Below are 22,662 nucleotides of genomic sequence, written 5' to 3'. Positions count from 1 at the left end.
TTCTAAATCTGGCAGCAGTAGCTATCAAAGCCAGCATTTATTGAGCTTTATCAAGAGTCATGTGCTGTTCAGAAAGTTGTACATGTATTTACTTCCTAATCATTACAGCAGCCCCACACAGAAGGTCCTCTTATCATCACGTCATTTTACAGATGAGGAAAGCCATAAGAGGTTAAACAATTTGTTCTAGCAAGATGGCTAGGAAGCTACTGAATGATTTTGAAGCCCTAATGATCTGGCACCATAGTTACCATCTGGACAACTCTTGCTATGCTCTCTCTGCAGGGATCACCATGCCTGTTTTCTTTTTTTCTTGAAGCTTACTTTCATTCATTTATCCCATAGCCTTAGCTGTAGATGTATTCTACCTTAGAGACCTGATTTTATAAGGAGAATTTATTTGGAGAACATTTTTCAATATATGTGGTATGGTGCTGCTTCTCTTTACCATTTGAAATGGGCATAACAGGAAAAAGCAAGGTAGGAAGCTGGTTAAAATATTTACAGCTAACCAGATATGAAGTTGACCAACATTCCAGTTTACTTTATTCAGCTACTATATCCGTAATAACATATAGGATTAATTCACTCATGCTACAAAGATTTTGTCAGCATCTACTGCATGCTAAACACCCAGAATAATGCCTGGCACTCATAGAACTTGCATTCTAGTGAGGTAGACAGGTCATTTCGTAAAAATACAATAAATTACTGAATGAACAAGTATGTTAAAAGATAATAAGTGCTACAAACAAAAGAAAAAAGGAGCAGGGTAAGAAAAGGTTGCATTATGGAAAGCAGGTCATAGTATTAAATAAGGTAGTCAGAGTAGACCTCATTGAAATCATATTTACTCAAATAATTTAAAAATATAAAGTTCTTAATTTTTTGTATATTAAAAAACTCATTTTCTTTCTAATCCTCTATACCTTAAAAGAAATATACAAGGGGATACATATTTGTACTTGAGACTTTTTATGAGCGCTTAAAAAAATCCTGACAGTCAATATAGGATCAAATAACTAAGTCTCCATTGTAGTCTTAACTACAATTATAACTCTATTAAGAGAAAGCCTGCATTTCACTCTACATGCCATTTACCTAAATGCTGTTTTTTCTTCACTGAATAAACATGTATTGATTACCTACCATGTGCAGCCATTTTGATAGTCCTGAGGAGACTAATTCCCTGTGCCCTGGGAATTCATATTCTGCAGAGATTGTACAAATAAACAGGTAATTGCAATGCTATATACGAGGGCTGACTGGAGTATTAGGGAACATGATGTTGGGGTCACGAGGAAGTAATATTTGAGATAAATCTCAAAGAATGAATGAAAGATAAAGATATGGGGGTAGTGAAGAGCATTTGGTGAATGTGCAGAGGATGAAGGATTAAAAGTATATACTTTGCTCCTGGATCTGAGTATAGTCCTACATTAGAAAAGATTAAAGATTCAATAGAACATGATAAATAGGGAGACTGCAAAAATCGTCAGACATCTATTAGATGATGAATTTTAAAGAAACTTTTGCAAAGCTTTTGACCAAGAAACATGTTTTTAGTGTAGCTTCTTAGGTGGTAACATTTTAACAAAATAAAATGTTGGGGGAAAAAAACTATCCTAGATTATAAAAGTAAAATTAGTTTTTACTATTCATCCAGATGTATTATCAGATTGGATTGGGACCATTAGTTTGTATATGTCTTTAAATGGCATTACAATGCCATGAGAAAGTTGACTCTAGGTAGCTTAGTATCCTGATAAATGAGGAAAGTTATAAGGATGATTTGTTTTATAAAAGTCATGAAACGTATTCAATATTTTGTTTCACATGGCTCAGTTGACTCTATTCACTTCTATTTATTTGAGACTTTCAAGTCTATTATTAAGGGTTTTATATAGTACTTAGATAATACCTACATAATTACTTCTGCATAAATGTGATTTTTTTTTTTAAGTGGAGACTCGTTATCCTTCTAATAGTTACTCACGTTATTGCAGTATGTTGATGAATTAAACAAGAATGAGACAATAAATTTAAGACATGTTAATGGATGTCAGACATCCACAGAGTTTCATGAATGCTATGTAAATAGAAAAAAAAATATTAACAGGCATCCTTGCAGACAGTTTACTCAATGAAAAGGTACATTGTTTACCGACTGTTCTAATTGGCTTCCCTTTGGAAGTATGGTTCAGGTAGAAAAATTCTATTTTTAGCAGGTACAAAAGAAAATTGCTTGTGAAGTACTTTGAGATAATGAGAGTAATGACAATATGTTGAAAAAAAAAGATTCCACTTATGTTATAAAATAGTGAGGTAAACTAAAACTGGGTGAAAATGTATAATAGTTACTCTGCCATGGTTAAAAGGTAATCTAAATAATATATGTCTAATTTTAGGATTTAAAAGATAAATGCCACAATCTTCATTGACCTATGACTTTTATAAGCTGTTAAAACCTTATTACAGTATTTTTAAAGGCAAAAATGGAAATGTTTTAAACGAACATCTCTTCTTTCTGTAGCTTTCCAAATTGATACTTCAAAATGATGTCTCTTCATACCTAACTATCCATAAACATGTTTTCTCATAATTAAAAAAAAATACAACAGAGAAGCAAAATATATTTAAGTCCAGCTTTAGGCATTCCACACATAGAGATTGGAGGTTATTTTTATCCTTGTGGTTAATTCCATGTATAAGCCATTTTCAAATACTCCTGCTTCTTATATTTCCACTTGCCAGTATACCTTACTTTTCAAAGATGACAAGGCAGATGTTATTCACAGTTCTATGCATTAATACACAACACTGTCATATCATCCCCCCAAATTAAACCTTGTGGTGTTTTCACTCCTAAACTTTTCCCAGAGAAATTTTTGTTTTTAGATCTTATAATACACACAAGCACACATATACACATGCACATGCACACACACACATATGCACACATATACATATATGTATATCATTTTTCCCACATTAACATTAAAGAAAAACACATTATTTCAATTAATTAAGTGGATGTCTAGTATTACCTTTTTTTCTCCAATAGTAAGATAGATCTATATTAAGTAGCATGAAACTACCATGTAAATTTCATCATCAGTAGTGCAGACTGCCATATTTAGATCAGGAATATTGTTTTGCCACTTGATCAGGCAGATTTCTATAATTCAAGGAGTAATCTCATAGTCATGTCCACAAATTTGGCTGACTAGGAGAAATGCAAATCAATTTATTTTAAAATCATACTAACATTTTAATAACATGTGGGCTTATGTAACCCACACATAATGCAGCAAGAAAATGTTAGTATATATTAAATTATAGAACATGTATTTTCTGCTAGAGATGTTCTTATTCGAATATAAGATTGAGTGATTTGTTTCACAAGTTTTCCTATTGTTTCTTTTGTTCAGTAAGTTTCAGTAAAGGAAAAAACTTTTTTCTTTTTAAAATTTTTTACTGAATTTTAAAAATTTAACAAGTTGTATGTATTCATCATGTACAATGTGATGTTTTGAAGTATGCATAAATTGTGAAATGACTACATCTAGGTAACTAACGTATGTTTTACCTCACACAGTTATCATTTTTGTGGTGAGAACACTTCTATACATCCACTCTTTCAGCATTTTTCAAGAATGTAACATATTATTAACTATAGTCACCATGTTATAGAATAAAACACTTGAGCTCATTCCTTCTAACTGAAATTCTGTATCCTTAACTAACATCTTAACCACGCCAAATATATCAGGCCCTGGTAACCACCATCCTACTCTCCACTTCTGTGATACCAACTTTCTAAAATTACACATGAAGGAAGTAATGTGGTATTTACATGTCCATGTTTATTATAGCATTATTCACAATATTCAATATACGGAATCAACCTGTATCCATCAATGGATGAGTGAATAAAGAAAATGTGGTATGTATACACAATGGAATACTTTTCAGCGATAAAAGGAAAAGATTTTGAAATGCTGTTACTTGTGACAACATGGATAAACTCAGAGGACATTATGTTAAAGATGAAATTTTTTAAAGGAGTTACTGAAAACAAACTTAATGAAAAGGGTATTTTTATTTAGTACTGTAGCAATCACTACTAGTGGCCCCAACCTTAGGCATATCATTCATTTTCCTGAGCCTAATTTTCTTCATCTTTAATGTAGAAGGCCTGTGAAGTAGTCCTTCTTCAGAAGAGTCTCTTGGGGTTGGATTAGAGGCAGGCCCAACAGTAAGAGTGGTTGCCAAATGGGCAGCTTCCAGTCCTTAAGACAACTGGCTGAAATTTGCCTCAGTGGTGCACTTTCAATTTTTACCTGTTTTCTATAGTAGGTCTATATATTTAGCATTGTGTAAAGAAACAGTTCATAATATAATATTCTCCCACACAACTTGCTATTTATGTCAACAATGCAAGGCCTTGGCCACTTTTTATCCTGGCCAGTTCTCAAGCATGTGTTTGCAACAGGCGGCCTCAAGAGCTGACATCGTATCTCCCTCTGGGACAAAATCGAGCTAGCTCACTTGCTGCTATGAAGGAGGTAGATTCTACAAGCTCAGTGTTCTTCACCTGTGACTCAAACTCACTATGTGTACAGCATAAATCTAAGCCCATATCGTATCACCCCTATGGGAGTCAGGGACAAAGGGAAACAGATGCAAATATGCTGATGCTCAGGCTGCCTGATGTGCTGAGAGTAAGAAAGGTCTTTTTCTTTGACCTAGGAGTCTCACGTCTACAGTTGGATTCTCTGAAACAATAACAGGTTAACTTATTAGTGAAGCACGGTAAAGTCAAATCCCAGGACAGGTAATAACCTATTACTAGGCTTTTATTGCCAAGGTTTACATGGATATTTAATACTTAATTTTAGAATTAGTCTAATAAAAATAGTAAGGTTCTGACACTGTGAACAACATAAAACAGTACAAACTAAAGAATCTAGGAAAGTAAACTGTGTTTTTATGGAAATTTATTACATGATAAATGTGGCACTACAAATCAGAGCACAAAGGATAAATTACTTGGTCAATAATTTGGGGACAAGCAGCTATGCAGTTTGAATACATAAAATTAGACCTTTCAGCTCACACTATACCAAAACAAAAGATTGCTAGAGTTTTAATTTGAATAAAATAAAACTACAGATGCTTAGGGGAACATGTGCAAGGTTATTTTTATAACATAAATGTGAAAAAATGCCTCATTTATCAAACAGGTAATCACAGGAAGGCAGAGCAAAATGGCCAAAAAGAACCCTCTGGCGATCATCTCCATGCAGGAACACCAAATAGAACTACTATACATACAAGAAAGCACCTTCATAAGAGCCAAAAATCAAGTGAGCAATAATAGTACCTGATTTTAATATCATATTTAATATCATATTATGGAAAGAGGCACAGAAGAGGGTAGAAAGGACAGTCTTGAATTGCTGACAACATCCCCTGGCCCCATTCCCCAGCAGTGAGCAGACAGAGAGAACTTCTACCCTTGGAGGAGGGACAGCAAAGCGATTGTGGGACCTTGCATTGGAACTCAGTGCTTCCCTGTCACAGCAGAACACAACAGAGGGCAGAATTTGGCTGGCATACTAGAAGGAAGCATTTTGAGCAGCCCCAGCCAGAGGGGAATCCTCCACTCCAGCAGTAGGAACTTGAGTTCTTACTAACCCCACTACCAGTGGACTAAAGCGCCCTAGGGTCCTGAATAAATCTGAAAGGCAGTCTAAGCCACAAGGATTGGAGCGGGGCTCAAGTACTACAAGGACCGGTGGTGTGCTAGGCTCGGAATAGTGGAGCTGGGGTGCGTTCGAGCCAATGAGACACCATCTGGGGGAAACATGGGGATGTTTACATTACCTCTTCCCCAACTCTAAGCAGTATAACTCGGGGAGTGACTCTCCTCTTGCAAAAAGGAGAGGGAAACAAAACAAAACAAAAAAAGATTTTATCTTGCAACTTGAGTACCAGCTCTGCCAAAGTAAAATAAAATACTAAGCAGAGCCCTGAAGCCCCTGATTCCAGGTCCTAACTCCTAGATGGCATTTCTGGACCCACTATGGGTCAAAAGGGAACCTGCTGCCTACCGGCAGGATTCACTGCTTGCCAAATAAGGAGCTCCTAAGCCTTGAATAAACATCAGTGGTAGCCAGGCAGTGGTAGCCATAGCCCTGGGGTGAAATCCAGTGCTGTGCTGGTTTCAGATGTGACCCAGGGCAATCCTAGCTGTGGTGGTTATAGGACGGCTTGTGTCATCCCTCCCTCAACTCCATGCAGCCCAGCACAGAGAGAGAGGCTCCTTTTGTTTGGGTGAAAGTGAGGGAAGAGAACAAGAGACTCTGACTGTTATTGTGGGGAATTCTCCTGGATATTACTGAAGTCCACCAAGGCAGTCTTGCTGTCTCCAAGAGTCACAGTACTGCTGGGCTTGGGGTGATCTCTAGTGCAGATATAAATGCAGTGATCAAAGACTTCGATCAAAACCCAACTCATTTCCTTTTTGAATACCTGGAAAGCATTCTCAAGACGGAAGGGTATAAATAAGTCCAGACTTCAAAGATTAGAATAAATACTGAACTCTTCAATGCCCAGACATCAATGAACATTCACAAACATAAAGAACTTCCAGGAAAAAAAAAATGACCTCACAAAATGAACTAAATACGGCAACAGTGACTAATCCTGGAGCAACAGAGATATGCAACCTTTCAGATAGAGAATTCAAAATAGCTGTTTTGAGGAAGCTTAACAAAATTAAAATAACACAGAGAGGATATCCAGAATCCTATCAGAAAAAAAATAGCAAATATTGAAGTAATTTTAAAATTCAAACAGAAATTTCGTGACTGAAAAATTCAATTGACAAACTGAAAAATGCATTAGTTTCAACAGCAGAACTGACCAAGCAGAAGAAATATTTAGTGAACATGAGCTCAGATTATATGAAAACACAGTCACAGGAGAAAGAAAAGAATTCTAATAAAGTATGCCTACAAGATCTAGAAAATAGTCTCAACAGGGAAAATCTAAAAGTTACTGACTTTAAAGTGGAGATAGAGATGATCAGAGTAGAAAGTTTATTCAAGGAGGCCAGGCATGGTGGCTCATGCCTGTAATCCCAGTGCTTCTGGAAGCCAAGGTAGCAGATCTCTTGAAGTCAGGAGTTTGAGACCAGCCTGGCCAACATGACAAATCCTCATCTCTACTAAAAACACAAAAATTAGCCCTGTGTGGTGGCATGCACCTGTAATTCCAGCTACTCGGGAGGCTGAGGCACAAGAATTGCTTGAACCTGGGAGGCAGAGGTTGCAGTGAGCCAAGATTGTGTCACTGCACTCCAGCTTGGGTGTTGGAGTGAGAATCTGCCTCAACAAATAAATAAATAAATAAATAAGTTTATTCAAGGAAATAACAGAGAATATTCCAAACCTAGAGAAAGTTACCAATATTCAAGTACAAGCAGGTCAGAGAGCACCAGCAGATTTAACCCAAATAAGACTACCTCAAGACATTTAAAAATCTAAAATTAAAAGATATAGAAAAGATCCAAAAAACAGCAAGAAAAAAGAAGAAAATAACATGAACATGAGCTCCAATACATCTGGCAGCAGACTTTTTACTGGAAACCTTAAAGGCCAGGAGAGAGTAGCATGACATATTTAAAGCACTGAGAAAACTTTTATTGTGGCATATTATATCCAGCAAAAATGTCCTTCAAACATGAAGGAGAAATGAAGACTCCCACACAAGCAAAAGCTGAGGGATTTCATCTATACCAGACCTGTCTTACAAGAAATCCTAAAAGGAGTTCATCAATCTGAAAAAGAATGTTAACAAGCAATAAGAAATTGTCTGAAGGCACAAAACTTGCTAGTAACAATGATAACAAAAATACATACAGAATATTCTAACACTGTAATTTTAGTATGTAAACTACTTATAACTTGAATAGAAAAATAAACTTAACAAAAATAACTATAAAAACTTTTGGGCCGGGCGCAGTGGCTCAAGCCTGTAATCCCAGCACTTTGGGAGGCCAAGACGGGCGGATCACGAGGTCAAAAGATTGAGACCATCCTGGCTAACATGGTGAAACTCCATCTCTACTAAAAAAAAAAATACAAAAAACTAGCTGGGCGTGGTGGCGGGCGCCTGTAGTCCCACCTACTCGGGAGACTGAGGCAGGAGAATGGTGTGAGCCCGGGAGGCTGAGCTTGCAGTGAGCCGAGATAGCGCCACCGCACTCCAGCCTGGGCGACAGAGCGAGACTCCGTCTCAAAAAAAAAAAAAAAAAAAAACACTTTTGTATTCCAACACCTTGGGAGGCCAAGGTGGGCGGATCACGAGGTCAGGAGATCGAGACCATCCTGGCTAACAAGGTGAAACTCATCTCTACTAAAGAAACAAACAAAAAATTTGTAAAGATACACAGTATAAAAAGATATAAATAGAAACAATAAGTTAAAAACTGGGAAACTAGGGAGGAAGTGGAAGAAGTTGAGGCATAGAGTTTTTATTAGTTCTCTTTTTGCTTGTTTGTTTGTTGTTGCTACTGCAACAAGAGTTCTCGAAAATTTAAAATAACCAGTAATAGAAGGTTATTTGTAAGTTTCATGGTAACCTCAAATCAAAAACCAATAACAAACAAAAAATAAAAGCAAGAAATTAAAACATACCACCAGAAAAAATCACTTTTATACATAAGACAGAAAAGAAAGAAAAACCATAAAACAATTAGAAAACAAAATTTAAAATAACAGTAGTAAATCCTTATTTATAAATAATAACATTGAATGTAAATGGACTGAACTCTCCAATAAAAGACAGAGTGGTTGAATGGATTAAAAAGCAAGACTCAATAAAATTCTGCCTATAAGAAACTCACTTTACCTATAAAGACATACATAGACTGAAAATAAAGGGATGGAAAAAGATATTTCATGCAAATGAAAACATAAAAAGCATGGATTGCTATACTTAGACAAATGTTATAGATTTCAAGGAGAAAAGTATGAAAAGAATCAAAGAAGGTAATAATATAATGATAAAGCATTCAATTAAGGAAGAGGCTATAACCCTGACACCAAAACCAAAGACACAACAACAAAAAACTACAGCCTAATATCTCTGATAAACATTTATGCAAAAATCCCCAACAAAATACTAGTAAACCAAATTTCAACAACACATTAAAAAAATCATCCATCATGACCAAGTGAGATTTATCCCAAGAATGCAGGGATGGTGTAACATACACTAATCAATTAATGTGATACGTCATATCAACAGAAAGAAGGGCAAAACCATAAGATCCTTTTAATTCATACTGAAAAAAGCATTTGACAAAATTCAAGATACCTCATAACAAAAACCCTCAAAAAACTGGGGATAGAAGGAACATACCACAACACAATAAAAGCCATATAAAACAGACCCACAGCTGCTGTACTGAATGAAAAAAAAATATTAAAAAACCTTTCTTCTAATATCTATAGTAAGACAAGGATGCACTCTTTCCTTCTTTCTTTCCTTTTTTTTATGGAGTTTTGCTCTATTGCCCAGGTGGGAGTGCAGTGGTGCAATCTCAGTTCACTGCAACCTCTGACTCCCAGGTTCAAGTGATTCTTCAGCCTCAGCCTCCCAAGTAGCTGGGATTACAGGTGTCCACCACCACTCCCAGCTAATTTTTGTATTTTTAGTAGAGACAATGTTTCACCATGTTGGCTGGATTGGTCTTGAACTCTCGACCTCAGGTGATCCACCCACCTGGGCCTCCCAAAGTGCTGGTATTACAGGCATGAGCCACTGTGCCCAGCCTAGGATGCCCACTTTCACCACTATAATTCAACATAGTAGTGGAAGTCCTAGCTACAGCAATTAGACAAGAGAAAGAAATAAAGGGCATACACATTGGAAGAAAAAAAGTCTAATTATCCATGTCTTTAAATAATATCTTATATTTTGAAAAACTTAAATATTCCACCAGAGAAACAATTAGAATTGATAAACAATGTCAGTAAATTTGTAGAATACAAAATCAAAATACAGAAATCAGTAACATTTCTATAGGCCAGCAGCAAACAACCTCACAAAATAAGAAAGTAATTTTTTTTACAATTGCTACAAATTACATTACATACTTCGACATAAACTTAACCAAGGAAGTGAAAGTTCTCTACAGTAAAAACTATAAAACATTGATGCAAGAAATTGGAAAGGACACAAAAAATGAAAGATAGCTCAGGCTTATGGATTAGAAGAATTAATATTGTTAAAATGCCCATACTACCCGAAGCAATCTACAGATTCAATGCAATCTCTATCAAAATACTAGTAACTTTCTTCACAGAAATAGAAAAAAAAAAAAATGTATATACAACCACAAAAGACCAAGAATAGCCAAAGCCATCCTGAGTAAAAGGAACAAAACTGGAAGAATCACACTACCTGACTTTATACTACAGTGCTGTAGTAACCAAAACAGCATGGTACTGGCATAAAAGCAGACCCATGGACCAATGGAACAGAATAAAGGACTTGGAAATAAGTTCATACATCTACAGTGAACTCATTTTCAACAAAGATGCCCAGAAACATACGTTGGGGAAAGTGTAGTCTCTTCAATAAATGGTCCTGGGAAAACTGCATATCCAAATGCAGAAGAATGAAACTAGATCCCTGCTTCTCACCATATACAAAAATGAAATAAAAATTGATTAAAGAGTTAAATCTGAGATCTGAAACTATGAATCTACCAGAAGAAATCATCAGGGAAACTCTCCAGGACATTGGTCTGGGCAAAGATTTCTTGAGCAATACCTCAAAAGCACAGGCAACAAAAGCAAATATTGAAAAATGGGATCACATCAAGTTAAAAAACTTCTTCACAGCAAAGGAAAGAACAAAGTGAAGAGACAACCCATATAATGGGAGAAAATGTTTGCAAACTATCTATCTGACAAGGGATTAATTTCCAGAATATACAAGGAGCTCAAACAACCCCATAGAAAAAAATGTAAAAATCTGTTTAAGAAATACACAAAAGGTTCAGGCGTGGTGGCTCACACCTGTAATCCCAGCACTTTGGGAGTCTGAGGCCAGTGGATCACCTGAGGTCAGGAGTTTGAGATCAGTCTGACCAACATGGTGAAACCCTGCCTCTACTAAAAACACAAGAGAGAAACTCTGTCTCCAAAAAAAAAAAAAAGCAAAATATCTGAATAAGCATTTCTCCAAAGAAAACATACAAATGTCCAACAGGCATATGAAAAACTGCTCAACATCATCATTAATTATCAGAGAAATGCAAGTCAAAACTACAATACATTCTCTCACTCCACTTAAAATGGCTTTTATCCAAAAGACAGGCAAAACTAAATGTAGGTGAGGATCTGGAGAAAGGGGAGCCGTCATACATTGTTGATGGGAATATTAAGTTAGTACAGCCACTATGGAGAACAGTATAGAAGTTCCTTAAAAAGCTATATATAGAACTACTATATGATCCAGCAATACCACTGCTAGGAATACATCCAAAAGAAAGGGAATATGTACATAAAAGAGATATCTGCACTCCCATGTTTACTGCAGCACTATTCACAATAGCCAAGATTTGGAATCAACCTAAGTGTCCATCAACAGATGAAGGGATAAAGAAAATGTGGTACATATATACCATGGAATATTATCCATCTATAAAAAAGAATGAAATTCTGTCACTTGCAACAACATGGATAGAACTGGAAGACATTAAGAAAAATAAGCCAGTCGCAGAAAGACAAATTTCATATATTCTCACTCATATGTGTGAACTAAAAATTAAAACAATTGAACTCATGGGGATAGACAGTAGAATGATGGTTACCACAGGCTGGGAAGGGTAGTGGGTGGAGCAGGGGAGTGGGGATAGTTAATGAGTATAAAAATACAGATAGAATGAGTAAGATTTAGTATCCGATACCAAAACAGGGTGATTACAGTCAATAATAATTTATTACATATTTTAAAATAACGAAAAGAGTCACATTGGAATGTTCCTAACACAAATAAATGAGAAATGCTTGAGCTGACAGATAACCCAATTATCCTGATGTGATTATTATACATTGTATGCCTATATCAAACTATCACATGTGCCTCATAAATACATACATGTACTATGTACCCATAAAATTAAAAATTTTACAATAAGTAAGCATAAAGAAAAATTAAAATATTTGATTGCATAAAAATAAAAAAATTCATATAAGAATGAATCTCATAAAGAAATTTAAAAATGAGTGACAGATAAGGGAAAATCATCTCCAGATAGATAAACTGATAAAGAATTAAATTATCTAAAACCTAATACGCAGACACTCCCTCCCCCAAAATCACCAACAGTTATAAAAAGGAAATTTTTAAGAGGAGAAATATAACCGGTTAATAAACTCGAGATGTTGATAAAAACTTATATGACATTTACCCTCAAAATAGGCAGGGAAAGTCAAATTTGTGCAACAATGCAATATAATTTCTGGCTCATGAAATTGATAAATATTATATACTAGTTAATGTAGGAAAAAAAGAGACAGTTATGCATTATTGGCAGGACTATAATTACTATCAATATTTAACAAAGTAATACGGAAGTTTCCATAAAATTTTAAAGCCCATTTGCCTTAACCTTATATATCCATTTCAAGGAATTTATATAATACTTAAAAATACAATGTAAAAGATTCGTACAGACATTTTACTACAGCTTTGTTTATAAAGTAACAAGAGCTAGAAACACTCCCGATTTCTTAGTTTTCAAGAGGAGAATGTCTGTGAGTACGGTGAGATTTTGTAGATCTATTTACCTTACACATACAATGATACCTTATAAATATAGTGAGGTAAGTCAGTGAGTGTTCACTTGAGAATGCCTAATGTATAATGCTTAATGAAAAAAATCAATGAAAATATGTATAAATTCACATATTTGTTTCAAAATAAATAATTTTCAAAAATGTAACTATTCCAATAAAGTTTCAAAAATGTCAAATCCTTCCACATGTCATTATGTGTATATAACCATTATAAAAACAAGCAAAAAGCATTAGAAGGTACGTTTAAATAGATATCACTTTCAGGGGTGCAGAGGGAAGAGGAACCCATTCATTTTCCTTCAGATATTTCGCTACTCTGTGGAGTGTAATAAGAAAGAATAGTACATTTGGAATTAAAATTATTGAAATAGAATTTTAAAAGTAAATTGAATGACCATCAAAAAATGAAAGGAAGAAAATACTGGACATGGTGATATATTCAATTTCTAATATTCTGCATTTCTGAGTCTTCTGGTAGCAATTAATTCAATACCTGAACATTTCCCCTAAAGCCACAGAAATAGTATAAACAGACCCAAGAGTTCTGAAAAGAACAGAAGAATCATTTGGAACCAGAGAGATCAGTAGAAAATATAGGATGTTCTGACCTAAAGTTTGGTATAGCCACAGTACGCTAGTAGGTAATGTGTATATTGCTTACTAATGAATAGTAGGACCTAAGTACTTTGATCCTTAGGCCACACCAGGCAGTAGCAGTGTCTCTTTTAACAAAGAGAGCCTTGAGATCTATCTTCTCTGTAGACCATATAAAAATAACCACACAAATATGCTAACACTGCATGCATATGCAATGTCAAAGTTAAAAGATAGAAAGGCAATAGTAACAACAATATTTAAGGAACAGAAGGCTTACACAATATTAATTGGACTTGAATGAATTCAGAAGGAGCCAAAGGAAGCCTTACATCTTTTATACATTTTAGAAATATCAATTACTATCCAAAAAAGACAACAATCAAACCACTGAGACAGGGATAAAGCCAAGACTGGGGACATACAAAGAAATGGCTTGTGCAAAAGATAAAGTGGGAGCTTGTAACCAGAAAAAATGAAAAAGTCATAAGAACAATACTAACCTAACATTGTAAAATATCATTTCTATATATAATCAACAAAAATTATTTTTGAGATATTTATCTTTTTTCATACTAAGGTTTTGAAATCCAATTTGTATTTTACACTTGAAGCACATCTTAATTTGAGTTAGCCATAGCGTTCATCAGCACGTGACCAGTGACTATTATTTCAGATCATCTCCGGAAAAACAGTGGCATACATGAAAACTTTATTAGAATATTAGTTGATGCAACCACTGTGGAAAACAAAGTTAGAATGTGCATAACTTATGGCCCAATAATTCCATTTCTATGAAAATGGGATTCCATCCCATTGCCATAGAAGCAAAGACTTCACCACCACCACCAATGAAACACTGAGACATTTATCATCTTCATGGAGTAAACTCTTTGCATGCATTGGAAAGAATACAACAGTATTTCTTGCAACTGGAATAACTATGTTTTATACACTCATACTAGAAAGGCAGAGAAATCATTTGATCATTGAGCCATATGATTTCACCTAGGAATGGTGGCCAGTTGGTAGACTTAGCTGGAAAGAACACTTGCACAACAATGCCAGCCTCTATGCTTCTCTGAACCTCTGAATCTGTTCCATTCTTCTAAATTCAACCATGTAACACAGCCATCATTATTCCAAGGACCCCAAATGTTACCTGGATTTTATGCATATATTTACAAATTTGTTAGTATTCAAATCCTAGCAGATACCAACTGATGCAACTTTAAGAGAGCACTGAACAAGTGGCATTATTACCTAGTGCCTTAGGTTTCCTAAACAGTATAGTAAAGAGACCACTGGCTTAGCCTCTGAACTATACCTTTGTGGCTTGATAGCTATACCTCTCAGATACTCCTTCTCCTAATCTCTAAAATACAAGTAAAACCTGTCCCACAGGGTTGTGGTGAGAAAAGTGCTTAGCACAATGGCCTCACATAGGCCAAGTCAAAATAGCTGCCCTGTTAGAAGTTTTTTAAGCCGTATGATTGATATCAATTTACCTTTCAAACATTGCACAGTTATTTTTTCTGGATCATAATTAGATTCATCTATTTACATCTAATATTTAAAATAAAAACATCTAGTAATCAAAAATTTAAGGCAAAGGAAGAATATTACAGCACTTTTAGACTTCCAAATTAAATATTGTTTTAGATATTATTCAAGTTTGGAGAGACTACAGTGAGAAAGAAATCACATATACTAGTGGTGGCAATGTTGACTGCTATCACATCTCCAAAGAGAATTTGTTATTCCAAGGTCCTTATCCCTTGATTTAGTAACCCTAGTACAAGTTTTCCTTGGGAAATAGTTAAAAATACTAATATTTTTGTCCAAAAGTTCATGAAAAATGACAACAACCTAAATCCTGAATATGAGACAAATGTGCATAACAAAAACATACATCCATAGAATTAGATAATAATTATTTAAAATGATGCTTAAGGAGTTTAATCATATGGAGAAATGTTATATGTTTACTGAGATACAGAACTACCATACAGAGTAGAACATTAACTATATAAAAATGCATAGAAAAATGGGAACTAAGAAAAAAATTACTTTTAGTTTAAATTTATTTAAACAAAAATACAGCTTTATTTTGAATTCATCATTGAATATTTTAACTAAATAAAAATCAATGACTTACATTAATTTCCTAATTTTTTTTTCACTGGCCAACTTATAAACTTTTTTATATTAATTTTAAAAGTGCTATCAGGTGTCTTTCTTTGCCATGGGTGCCAGAAATTTTTAATTAATGTAGATCTCCATTATGTTGTTGTTGTTGTTATTATTATTTGAGATGAAGTCTCTCTCTATTGTCCAGGCTGGAGTGCAGTGGGGCAAACTCAGTTCACTGAAACCTCCATCTCCCAGGTTTAAGCGATTCTCCTGCCTCAGCTTCCTGAGTAGCTGGGACTACAGACACGAACCACCATGCCGACTTTCTCACATTTCTAGTAAAGACAAGGTTTTACCATGTTGGCCAGGCTGGTCTCAAACTCCCAACCTCAAGTGATCTGCCCGCTTCGGCCTCCCAAAGTGCTGGCATTACAGGTGTGAGCCTCCATTCTGATCAGTCTCCATTACATAATTCTTTTGAAATTAATTAATGGTAGAATTATTTTCTCCTTATTGATAATTCTTTCAGCCTTTAATTTATTTTGTGTGTATGTGTATGAAAATGCTTTTGAGTACTGAATATATGCTTTTTAATGTATTAAGCAATGGCCATTAAAGTAAAAGGAAGGTATGTGTTTGCAAAATAAGAAATGTAGGATATCCCCAGTGGGCTATTTTTTAGTATTTAATGGAAAATGTGGAAGCCACCCAGACAGAGTAAAGATCTCAAAAAATCTCAGTTACATCACTGGGTCTTATCTTAAAAGACTCATTTGTTGCATAGTGACAAATATCTTATAGCAATTCCTACACTATTCAGGCCATGCACAATCATCTTGCTAAGGAAGCAAAATTATGACTCCAGGACTTCTTGAAATATGAGGAAACATAATTACTTTTAAATATTATTTTCATAGTAAAACGTTAGCTTAGAAAAGGATGCTAACAACAATAAATATCCACTATGAGTAATTCTGACTCATTTTGAATTTGATTACCAGAATGACAAAAAATTCACTAGGTAAACTGATTGCCAACTTAAGCTGTTTTTCTCAGCATGCTTCCGAATTCTGTAAGACTAGCTTTTTTAAGAAAGCTTAACTGCCATTTTTAAAATTCCTTCCAAGACAAGGTATTTCCTGACTTGGCAGAAATTAAAGCCTAAAATAATTGTCTCTTGCCATCACAGGTTAAGGGATTATAGTACAATTTATACAAACTGGGCATCAAGCAGTTAAACAGTAAGGCTTAGGTTGAGGTCTGGCTGCACCCCAAGGCCTGCAGGCAGCCGTTGGCACTCCTCAGATTCAGTGGGAGGTGTTGTGTATGAGACAGGAAACAACCTTAGTGACAGGTGTGTTTGATTAATGAGGGAGAAAGAGGGAAACCATCTACAGCTTCCCAACCAATGACAAAATATGACAAGCCCTTCTCACAACCAGAGAAACAGAATAGCCAAAGGGAGAAGGGGTCAGGGTGGCATCAGCAGGAAAAATGTCCTGTCTCACAGAGACCAGTATGGGAGAAGCAGAGGCTTGTATTAGAGAGTTGGACATACTTTATTAGAAAATAAATGAAATTATTGTATCTTTTCTTGAGGGAATACCATTTATTTGAACTTCAGGCATAAAATCTGAGTATTTTCAGAATGTCCTCTCTGAGATTGGCACGGAAGGACAGTACTAACCAGGCAAGCAGAAAATATTAGGTCACAAGAGACATATTACAAGCAGAATAAAGAAAACGTAGACACACAACAAAGATCTAGGAGGAGATGCTTTCCTAACTCCTAACTGAGAGAAATGAAGAAAGATTTATTAGTAGGAACACTGACATTGTAGCATGAATTACACCTGTTAACAGTATTTACAGTTTGCTGGATACATATACATCTATACATAAGGGTATATGTATATATGTTTATATATGTATATGTGTACATATACATATATACACATAGGCAAACACATGCCATTCTTTTCAACTAACTCCTTTTGCCATTTTTCCAAAGTCCTGTGGAGCAATGATAGAGACTACCTGAACATGTAATAACTCAGCTAACCTTTATTCATTCCCCTGATGCCAGGTGAACTTTACTTAGAAATCAGAGGTCACTAAGACCTTATACTAACTGAAAACTTCATGTACATTAGGATAGTCAAGGTGAGCCAGGAATACTAGTTGCTTTTGTTAGATTTTCTTCCCTCTGAAACCTAATCTTCCAAATTCAAAGAAATTGCCACAGAGCAAAATAATTTGAACAAGGACTGATTATCTAATATGATCACTACCACATTTCAAGTACGACCTCATCTAACCCATCTAAATACTTGAGAAAATTTAGATTTTCAAACTATTCAAAGTACTGAAATTCCACACATGTCCTTGGTAATTCTCTGCTTCATTCAATAAATCTCCTTTCCAGATTACCACTTTCAAAATATTATTTGCCAACACACAGAAAATCAAAGATTTCCCTGAAAGGTTTATTGTCTTTCTACCAAAGCAACTCTTATTAGACTTCCAAATATTGAGAGAATTCTAATAATTACTATAATTCAAATGTACACATACATATGTATCTATGCATATCCATATACATATATGTAAAATTTTAAGTTATAGTGCTCAACTTACACTACGCACCCATTTTTAAGTGTGTAAAAATATACTTGAAATGCAAAAAGTGTAGTTTTGTTTTCGGAAATGCAGTTTGCTTTATAACTTCATTGTGCTGATACCATAGGGATCCTCATCAAAAAGGTACAATTTTGTTTAATATACAAAATAAATACAATTGTATTGGCAAAAATTTTCTCTCATGAATTGACAACCAAAATCTTCTCTTCTAAAAGTGTTTTCTTTTAAGGTTTGTTTTTGGTTTTGCTTTTACATTGAATCCAAAACACTGTAACTAATAATGATAGTTGTTACCATTCATGAAGTGCTGAGAGAAACCAAAATGTATGTCCCTTTAAGATGACTGTCAGTTAAAATTATTCATCACAGCTAAAGAGGAAAAAAAAATCTGCTTAAACTTGTAGCAACAACATTTTCATACAGTGTTAATTAGATCAAAGTGAACACACGTCTTTTTAAAGTAAAATGAAATTTTTCTACGGTTTATTTTTTAAAAAAATATTTAACTCAAGAACACCACCAAAAACAAATAAACTCTAAAGCTTATTTTATATAAATGCTAAAATCTATTCAATTTTTTCATCATAATGAATAACAAAACCAAGGACAGTGGAGTGAAATTATTAAGTATTTTTGGTTTGTATAAAAGCTTGGAATAATTACTTAGATTAATTCCCAGACTGTTTATTAAAACATTGTTGTTGCTTATTTAAGACAGTAGTAATTGTTTAACCCCCTAGTCTCCCATGATTTAAATATTCTAATAGCCCTAACATGCTATTAATGTTAATAGATTCATTCTTTTATAACTATATTAGAAATTTGTCATCTGCCTTTTAGTCATTTACATTGCAGAAAAAGTATTCTTATCATCCCATTAAAAAAGCCATTCATGTTAGTTATAGAAATCCATATACCTTTCATTCTTTCCACAGCTCCTAGGAAAGTGCCATCTCATATGGATGCCAAATAATATTTCAAACAGAATTATAAAAAGCCTAGATACAATATATTTGAACCACTATTTTCTACTGGGCAAAATTTTTAACTTACACAAAGTTCTTAACAGTTTTTAACTGTTCTTAACATAATAGATTCTATGGTGTTTATTCATATTCAACCAAACAAACTTTTTTTATTAATGTATTACAGAGACCACAAGGATTAGAGATGGGAATAAAACATTAAAACCTTTTATTTGGAGTTTACATGTGAAAACCAAATAGTCCTCAAAAGCTATTTTTTTTCTTTATTTCATGAATGATTGGATCACTGTTATATTAATTTAATAATTAAGATGTTCATTTAACTTAGCTTATTTCATCTTCTTACTTGCGGTACATTAACCCAGGAAAGTACAAATAACATGAACTCTTAGTAAGAAGGTAAGCTGGTAATAAGTAGTTGAAACTTCTAAGATTATCAATTTATTTTCTTCACTAAAAATGTATTTTTTGCTCAGATATTTGGCCACCCAAACATTTCAAAATAAACCCATAGACTTACCTCCATATGTAATATATATATATATATACATATTACTTACCTCAGTCAAATGTGGTGTAGGGTTAAATCCACAGAGATTACACACTTGATTCTTGCATTCAGTGCAAGTATTGAAGTTAGGAGCATCCTTAGAACCTATATTGAGTTCAGTTTTGCAGACAGGACAGGTTGGTTGTGGTTTGGGAGATCTCTCCAGTTTTGTGGGAAGGACAGCCTTTTGAGGCTCAGCTGTTAAAGATTTGCTATCCTTCATAAGTGGTGGCTTTTTTTCTGTTTCTGTTCTTTTTACTGTTGGAGCTTGTTCAGCTTTGGGCTCTAATTTTTCAGCTGCTGGGGCTTTTGTTTCCTTTTTCACAGGTATAATTTTTGCAGGTGCTGGTGGTGCTTGACCTGTGGATTTGGGTGGCCCTTGTGAAGCAGGTGGCTGTGAAGGGGCAGGGGCTTGTTTCGTTGGGGCCCCTGGTCCACTTTGTGAATGAGGTCCAGGTTGACCTGCAGTGGAAATTAAATTTGATGCCTGGCTGAAGATTGATGCTCCAAACCCAAAGAGTTTCCCAGTCACGGTCTCTTGAGGAGTTGTAGGCTGTGATTTGGGGGCATCAGTAATACTTCCCAGATTCAGACTGAAACGTCTTGACTGCTCCTGAGGCTTTGGGGGCTGTTGAGGTGTGGGGACAGTTTGGCCAGCAGTAGGTCGTGGGCCAGGGGGTGTTGGTGACCCTTTTGGCATTGGCTTGGCATCTGGTTTAGGACTCATTTTGGTTTGTGCTTTCTTGGGCTCTTCCTTCTTTTGTACGGGGTCAACTTGTTTTTGACCTTTGCCCTCTGAACTAGGACCAGGATGTGAAATAATTTTTGAATCTGATGCAGGTCGAGGTATGGCTTTAGAATCAAATGGGGTGACTTTTTCCCCTGTTGGTGGAAAACTCTGTGAGGGTTTGGCAGAGTCTGTTTTTAGAGGAGGGGTTGTTTTCTCTTCAGCTTGTGACTGTACTTTGGAGCTTGGAATATCAGGTGTTGTTGCTGATGATGAAGATACAAAGTCTGTGGTTGGCTTTACCATCTTGGGCTGCTTTGGTTTATCATCAGCAACAGGGGCCTTGTCCTGCTCAGATGGGACAGAAGGTTCTTTGGGAGGGGCTGGCTTGGATGAAGAATCTGCCTCAGGAGGCTGCTTGGCCTTGGCTGAAGGAGAGCCATGGAGGGTTGGTTGTTTCACTAGTGGTGGCTTTTTAGGCTCAGGTACCTTGGAGAGATCCTGTTTTGGTGCAGCATCCTTCTTTGGGGAAGTCTGCTGTGGCTGTGGGGATGATTTGCTCACTGCTGATGTAGCGGTAACAGGTGCAGCCTTCGGTTTGGGCTGGGGTGATGATGGAACTGGAGCCAGATCCCCACCTAGAGCTCTTTTCATTTGACAGTTCAAACAGAGCCACTCTTTTACCTACAAATAAAATAAAACAATGGTCACCAAGACAATAATGCTGTAAAAACACAAAAATGTTTTCAAAACATGCGTACTGCCATTTGAAACGATGTCTCTCATCATTCAAAGCAGAAAATGCAGAGAAAATTATTTTAATAAATTGTTATTCATAATTAGTGGGCCAGGTGTAGTGGCTCACATCTGTAATCCCAGCACATTGGGAGGCTGAGGTGAGCGGATCACGAGGTCAGGAGTTTGAGACAAGGCTGACCAACATGGTGAAACCCTGCCTCTACTAAAAATACAAAAATTAGCTGGGCATGGTGGTGTACGCCTGTAATCCCAGGTACTCAGGAGGCCGAGGCAAAAAAATCGCTTGAACCTACAAGGCTGAGCTTGCAGTGAGCCGAGATCATGCCGTTGCACTCCAGCCTGGGAGACAGAGTGAGACTCTGTCTCAAAAAAAAATTATATATATATTAAATTTATATATATATTCATATACATATATAAAATTTATATTTAATATATGCATATATACCTATATGTATATATATCTATATGTGTATGTGCATGTGTGTGTGTGTGTATATATATCTCCTCAGGGGCTAAAGTACCCTATATTTTAAGGAATAAAGTAAAAATCAAAATATAGTTTTGTGTTTCTTCTAATGGTAATTCTGTTATTCTTTGCCTTTGATTTACTTAAATTTTTATTATTCCCAGAAATAGAAAACCATGTACAATTTTAAGAAAAAGCAAGTTTTATGTTTTTTTTCTTAACAAGCTTTCACAAAACTTGTTTTTTCTTAGATTATACATGGTTTACTATTTCTGGGAATAAAACATGTTAGATACCATAAATCAGTTATGAGAGTTATTTCCTCTATTGATGGCTCATAATCAATTTTAAGATATACAGCCCAGAGTAGGATTGCTAAATTATGAACATATTGCTAATTTTTAAAATTGGCAAAGCATTACTCCCCCCTCCAACGTGAAATTCAAATATTTTAAAATACAAATTGTTAACCATGCTGAGTTAGAAATAGGATATTCTCTATTAACAAAGTAAATAAAAAATAATAGCACTCCCTCAAATGATCACAAATAGCATGATTTAATAGAGGAAACATGGTTTCCTTAGAAATTTTATGAAGATACTTGGAAAAGCAATATGAGTAAGGAATGTACATATTTGACTGGTGATATATACATGTACGTGTATGCATGTGAATGGCAGAGATTTGTATATATATGACATATACATATACATATACACAATATGCAAATGCTTTTTTTGTATTGCATCTATTGTGAAAAGGTGTTGTGTTTAATACTATATTTTAGAAGATAATTTAAAAGTACCTATGTTTAACATTTACCTTTTTTATTATTCTAAAATAATGTTTCCTTATAACTATTTTAAATATTACCAAAATAATTTAGAATATATAATTATACCATGATCCAACTTTCTCCACC

At 35.0% G+C, this 22,662-nt stretch overlaps 1 protein-coding gene across 1 annotated transcript in view; it reads right to left on the bottom strand.

Annotated features, from left to right (window-relative positions):
- Positions 1–22,662, bottom strand: part of PCLO (piccolo presynaptic cytomatrix protein) — a 400,611-nt gene that overhangs the window by 352,534 nt on the left and 25,415 nt on the right. Inside the window, exon 3 of the mRNA XM_015134174.3 lies at positions 19,795–21,195. Within this exon, the coding sequence (XP_014989660.3) occupies positions 19,795–21,195 (1,401 nt within the window). The remainder of the gene's footprint in view (positions 1–19,794; positions 21,196–22,662) is intronic.

Source organism: Macaca mulatta, chromosome 3 (genome assembly GCF_049350105.2).
Source record: "Macaca mulatta isolate MMU2019108-1 chromosome 3, T2T-MMU8v2.0, whole genome shotgun sequence".
NCBI lineage: Eukaryota > Metazoa > Chordata > Mammalia > Primates > Cercopithecidae > Macaca > Macaca mulatta.
Note: the sequence above shows the minus strand (reverse complement) of the source record. Positions and strands in the feature narration are given on the sequence as shown.